Source organism: Mus caroli, chromosome 6 (assembly GCF_900094665.2).
Source record: "Mus caroli chromosome 6, CAROLI_EIJ_v1.1, whole genome shotgun sequence".
Lineage (NCBI taxonomy): Eukaryota > Metazoa > Chordata > Mammalia > Rodentia > Muridae > Mus > Mus caroli.
In genome coordinates this window covers 120,088,836-120,095,341 of record NC_034575.1, presented here as the reverse complement: position 1 = coordinate 120,095,341, position 6,506 = coordinate 120,088,836, and the positions used below count along the sequence as shown (strand labels likewise).

The window sequence follows — 6,506 nt, the reverse complement described above, 5'->3', positions numbered from 1 at the left end:
AGACGTAGCCCTTTGCAAGTAACCTTTAGCCTAATAGAACCAGGTCTTTGTCCTTGTCTCTGGCCACTAGCACACAGATGAACCTGTGAGGATGTTCCAAGTCCTCGTGGCTCAGAGTGAGCGTGAGAGGCTTGATTCCCANCCATCATCAGCTTGGGGTTTATCTGTGGGGTCCTGGTTGGTCTTTGGCTGCTGAAACTTTGCCCATCTCAGAGTNGAATTTTTAATATTAAGACCCGAGGTTCTTCTCTATGTAGTGCTGACAGGGCAGAAGAACGGCCTCCATGACTGTGCTTCAAAGCTTGGCCGCGCACCCCTGGTGCTCAGGGTTGCAGGTGTCATTACAGATACTCAGTCTGCTCTTTGTCCCATCAGGTGTCTGGAACTAAAGCCGGATAACCGGACAGCACTGATGGCGCTGGCTGTGAGCTTCACCAATGAGTCCCTGCAACGACAGGCCTGTGAGACGTTGAGGGACTGGCTGCGCTACTCACCGGCCTACGCTCATCTGGTGGCTCCTGGGGAAGAAGGGGCGACTGGGGCAGGCCCCAGCAAGCGCATCTTGGGATCTCTGCTGTCTGAGTGAGTGTGGGGCATTCCTGGGGTGAGGCCTGTAATGCCAGTCCTAGTAAGAATATGACCTTGGTTTGTCAAGTAGGGTGTGCTGTGATTCACGAGTGTGATGGGTTACTCAGGGTCAGCATTCTGCCAGGCAGTGCTGATGAGTGAAGCAGGCTGTAAAGTGGATGTGGGGAAAGGAGCTGACTGAAACACCCTCAATCTTGGGGATATGGTTGACTTAAGAGATTGGTGGCTAGGAGCACGGGTGACCCATTTATTTACCTACCTCTGTGCTTTTTCTTCTCCTTACTTAGCTCCCTGTTTCTTGAAGTAAAAGAACTCTTCCTGGCGGCTGTGCGTCTGGACCCTACATCCATTGACCCTGATGTGCAGTGTGGCCTGGGAGTCCTCTTCAACCTGAGCGGGGAGTACGACAAGGCTGTGGACTGTTTCACAGCTGCCCTCAGTGTTCGCCCCAATGTGAGCCTTGGGGAAAGAAGGTGGAAGAGTCATTAGCACATGGGAGATTGCGTCCCAGCGTGCATGCCAGGAAAGCCTTGGGAAGACTGGGACAAGGCAGGGTTGCTGGGGAGAGCAGGAGCATGTGGACGCGGGAGTCTGCTTGGGTACCCCAGTGACCACACTGGGANCTGCCGAGGGGAAGAGGGTGGGCTAGTAACTATGTTAACCAAACAGTAGCGAAGCAGGTGGAGGAATGGGCAGACATTGGCCCAAGTTTAGCTCATGTTCCCAGACCTCCCTGTCCCTCCCTGTCTAGGACTATTTGCTGTGGAACAAGCTTGGGGCCACCCTGGCCAATGGGAACCAGAGTGAAGAAGCAGTGGCTGCATACCGCAGGGCCCTTGAACTACAGCCTGGGTATATTCGGTCCCGGTATAACCTAGGCATCAGCTGCATCAACCTGGGAGCTCACCGGTGAGTGTGGGTCCTGCTGTAAGCAGCTGAACCTGTTTCTCGGCCTCNGTTTCTGATGTTCTGACCCTCCCTCCCTCCCCGTGCCCTTCTGCCCTTCCTACTGTTGTTCTGCTCACTAGCTCTCATTCCTCTTCCCTACAGTGAGGCTGTGGAACACTTTCTGGAGGCTCTGAACATGCAGAGGAAGAGCCGGGGCCCTCGGGGTGAGGGGGGCGCCATGTCTGAGAACATCTGGAGTACCCTGCGGTTGGCGTTATCCATGTTAGGCCAGAGTGATGCCTATGGGGCGGCCGATGCTCGGGATCTGTCTGCCCTCCTAGCTATGTTTGGCCTGCNCCAGTGACAGTGGGATGGGCTGCCCTGTGAGTGTCTGCTTGGAGGGGTCCGCGCTCTGGGTGTGACTCCCTCTCCTCAAACGGGCCTACCAAGGGGGTGGGCTGATGACCACAAGCGGTACGACCTCTCAGGAGCTGCCTCAGAGTAGGGGTGCATAGCTGTGTCTTAGGTCCTACTTAATTGTAGGGATGAGCTGTCTCTGCCCCTTGGTAATTCAAGGGCTGTATACCCAGCTACAGATCTCTTTCTGTTCATCATGCCCGTTCTTGGTGCTGCTTTTTGGGTAGGACCCAATGACATAGGGGAATTGTCATCAGCTGCCATTTCTGATAGGGTCTGCCACATTTGTAAGTCTCTCCTTGCCCCACTCTTCCTGGGAATTGGTAACAGTCCNGCTTCCTTGGGCAGTTGTGTGTAAGAGGCTCCCCTGAGCATCTGTGCGATGCCAGCTGGGATGGATGTTAGGAGCTGCCCTGCTCACTGAAATGGTGATGTGGCTCCCTAGAGCCGAACTTGGGACAAGTGCTCACAGCTCTGTCACTCCTGGGAGCGAGCTTGGATCTTGTGGGTGCACACTGAAGCAGCAGATGCTCATGTGGTTACTGTACTGTCCTCAGGGCCAGGGCTTGTCACTGCAGGTGGCATGGCCTATGAGGGAGGGAGGTTCATTTGTGGAATGAGCCCAGAGATGGGACAGTAGTGATAGGGTCAGCACTGCAGTCCTCTCNTCTTGGGAGACTTGGAAGTAGGAACTAAACAACCTCTTGTAGCAACCTGGTTCACAAATTGCATTCTTGCCAAATTCCCAACCAAGGGAGGGTTCAGTGTTACCATAAGCCTTCTTGAAACCGTTATAGGGGATATCATTGAAAATCCCTTCCCCTCGATTACCTCCACAAGGTGAAGATGAAGGGATTCTGACGGAGCAGCTGGAGACTTCTCCACTGTTTCTGTGTGGGGAGATGCACAGACCCCCATAAATGACTGCTAAGCCTCTTACCTTGTCTAATGATCAGATTTTTTTTTTTTTAAACTGCCATGGTCCCAAAATTCCATCCTGAAATTTATTTTTCTTTGTATGCATATGTGTAAATGATTTAAAAATAAAACTGTAAAATATTTGTATGAATAAACTGGACTGACATGAGTAGGTTCCGCTGCTGAAGTTGGGGTGGAGGGAGGCAGACTGATGTTCAGATTTCCCCTTCTCTGTCTTCTAGCTTCTCACTGGCGTAGGGTTACTTAGCCCTCTCTCCAGGATGACTGGTGCCAGCGACCTGCTGCAGTTATGTTCTGACACTCACTTTTTTCTCCCTCCTCCCTCTCTCCCTTTCTCTTCTTAAAACATTCCTGTTACTGTTACAAAGGGAATTGCGTGTGCTGTATAATCTTGACTCTTTAGTGCCATGGATTTACTTCTGCTCTTGACCTAGGCTGTACCTCGCCTGGTTGTACAGGTCCACATGGTTCTGGAGTAGGGGTGTGGGGGTGCCATTAGCATAGCCTATGTGAGTGTCAATGCAGTATGCATTGTGGATTCTGTATGGCTGTAGCCAGTGGACCTGCATGGCAGCCACTTCTACTTCCAGGTCTCTGCCTGCTTCTCCTTCATGTGTCTGTCTGCCTGCCTGCTAATTGGCAGATTGCCTTAGCTCTACGAGGCAGAGCTGTAACTGGTAAGCAAGCAGCACTCTTCCTGTCTTGGTTTCCCTCTCCAGGCTGCTTTTGGTCAGCATTTTATCACAGCAATAGAAAGCAAACTAGAGCAGGAGGTATCTTCATATGCAGGTCAACCTTATAGACCAGCACATCAGTAGACTCAAAGACAGAAATCACAAAATCATCTCAGTAGAGGCAGAAAAGGCCTTTGACAAGTTCAGCATCCCTTCATGGACAAAGCCTGGGAGACAGTAGCAATAGAAGGAGTTACTTCAGCAAAAGGTGTATCATAGCCAGTGTATGAAATGGGGACATCTACAACTGGGCGTGGTGGCGCACACCTTTGATCTCAGCACTCGGGAGGCAGAGGCAAGCAGATTTCTGAGTTCGAGGCCAGCCTGGTTTACAAAATGAGTTCCAGGACAGCCAGGGCTATACAGAGAAACCCTGTCTTGAAAAACCAAAAAACAAAGAAAAAAAAAAGAAAAAGAAAGAAATGGGGACATCTGAAAATATTTCCTCTAAATGCAGGAAGGAGATAAACATGCTGGCCTCTGTCCTTATTCAGTATAGTGCTTGAATTTTACTTAGCTGGGTGACAAAACAAAAGACACAGATAGGAAAGGAGAAGCCCAAATTATCCCTTTTTGTATATGACATGATCCTGTACTTAAGACCCTCAAGACCCCACTGGAAAACACCTGATAAACCCCGCAAGAAACAGAGTGAAAGAAATTCACAGTACCTAGAGAGCAAAGCCAAGGAATTCATCTAACTGGGGATGCAAAAGACCTTTAAAATGGAACTGAATGAAGAACACAGACAGGAATCACATAGCCATGGCCATTTAATTTTTTTGACAGAGGTGTCAAAAACATACATTGAGAAAAAGCCTTGAGCCCGGAATGGTGGCACATGCCTTTAATCTCAGCACTCGGAGGCAGAGGCAGGCAGATTTCTGAGTTCGAGGCCAGCCTGATCTACAGAGTGAGTTCCAGGACAGACAGAAATCCTGTCTCAAAAACCAAAAAAAAAAAAAAAAAGCCTCTTCAGCAAGAGATTCTAGGAAAACAATTTCCACACAGGGAACACCAAGACCAGATCTGTGTCGTTTACTCTGCACAACAATGAAGTAAACATGTATGAAGGGGAGAATCTGAAACTTTGAAGCTGCGAGAGGAAAACATACAAAACCCTACAAAATGTAGGCACAGGCAAGAGCTTTCTTCAAACGATGTATGTAGCACAGGAAGTAATTCTAATACAACTTCTGCCCAACAAAGGAGAGCACCACCTGAAGAGAAAGCCTACCTTTGTCCTCTATGTATCAGAGGATTCATATCCCGAATACATAAAATATCTAACAAAAGCCCAGCACCAGGCATGAGAAGCCTGTTTTTGGGTTGTTGGTCAGGAAAGCTGAAGAGAGTTCCCAAACAGGACAGGCTATTGGCATTGCCCTTGGTTGCCTCCCAGAGGCTGACCTTGAGACACAGGCCTTGNATGATCCAAGCTGGATCTGACCTATACCTCTTCTATAAGGAGCAGCTTTTGCAGTACCAGAAGGGCTATAGAAGCCACCAAGGAAGGGAAAGCAGGTGTCTACCCATGACACTTTTGAACCACAACAATGATCAGTATGGCAAGTTAGCTCTAAAGGGGCAGTAGTGGCACTTATGTCTGGGTGATAACCGACAACTGTCTAATTGGACTAAAGGTCTGCTTAACAGGATGGAAATCATGCCTACTACTGGAGATTTACCCAACTACCCAGGGCTAGTGAGGTCATGGAGTTTAGAGGAGAACATCTGACCACCTTTCCCAGACCAGCACGATTCCTATCTACACTCCAAATGTTCATCCTGATACATGGGTAAGTGTAGCAGATGGAGACCATTATAGAAAACCGGTCAACACAGAGAACAACTGATCATGAGTGTCAGCCCCAGTGGATAAATCTAAAACATTTTTTTTTCCTGGCACCTAAGGCTCAGGGAACCTGAGGAGGAAGAAGATGTGAAGTCTGCTGTAAGGTAGTGTGCCTCCTAGTGATAGCACAGTATGGCTGCCTAAACAAGACCCAAACAATGGCTAAGACCAATGCACGGGCTAACATGGAAAAGGGAAATCTCAAGAGGCTCCCACTCCTAGACGAAGAACTACAGGCAACTAAGGAGTCCCGAGAGAGTTTGTCTTTCCCAGGCATGAGGCCCTAATTGGTTATACAGTACCAAAGTAGTCAGCCTTGAAATCNTGTACATACAAACCATCCCAAACAGACCCAGCAGGTTGCTTTATATTTATGTGCACACACACCCACTTCCCAATAAAAGAGGCCATGGGTTTGAGAGGGAGGAGGGGTTATAAGATGTACTGAAGAGAGGAAAGGGTGAAATGATGTTATTATATTTGAACTAAAACAAAACAAAGAATACGCAAGAAACTACAGTAATTAAACCAAAACAAGGCATCCAATCACTGAACACACCAAGGTACTGAATGGACAGCTCTCAAAAGAAGTTCAACGGCATACTGAAAAATGCTTGACGTCCTCAACACGGAGGAACGTGCAAAATTAAACAGCCTTGAGACTTGTTTTNTGTTTTTCTGTTCTTAATTTTTCCACAATCACAGACAATCATGCCACACAGAAACAAAAGCATTTACATTTCGTCCTGCCGAATCCTGCATCCATCACTTTCATTTGAACTCCAGCACAAAGTCAAACATCNGAGTCTGTCCTTGCTTGCCTGGAACAGCACTTGTAATTCTTCCTAAGTATAAGTGGCCGTTGCTGCATTTTTTGTATAGCCCTTTATATTAACATCCAGGAGCAGCCGTTTCCTCATTCTGAAAGAGCTTGCTTTTGAAAAAAAAAATCATGGCTGTTACATTAAAAAAATGAATAGGTGTGGATTTTTTCTTCATAAATCTTCAGATAAATTGATACAATTAACTAATTATTTTAGTATTAAATCTAAAGTTATCTTGAGGTTTTAAATAATATTGAATAC

The 6,506-nt window shown here is 47.7% G+C and overlaps 1 protein-coding gene across 1 annotated transcript in view; it reads left to right on the top strand.

Moving 5' to 3' along the window:
* Pex5 (peroxisomal biogenesis factor 5) overlaps positions 1-2,983 on the top strand; it is an 18,818-nt gene extending 15,835 nt beyond the window's left edge. Inside the window, exons 5-8 of the mRNA XM_029478260.1 lie at positions 200-582; positions 876-1,041; positions 1,340-1,497; positions 1,639-2,983. Coding sequence (XP_029334120.1) covers positions 200-582; positions 876-1,041; positions 1,340-1,497; positions 1,639-1,840 — 909 coding nt within the window. The 3' untranslated portion in view covers positions 1,841-2,983. The remainder of the gene's footprint in view (positions 1-199; positions 583-875; positions 1,042-1,339; positions 1,498-1,638) is intronic.
* The last annotated feature ends 3,523 nt before the right edge of the window (positions 2,984-6,506 follow it).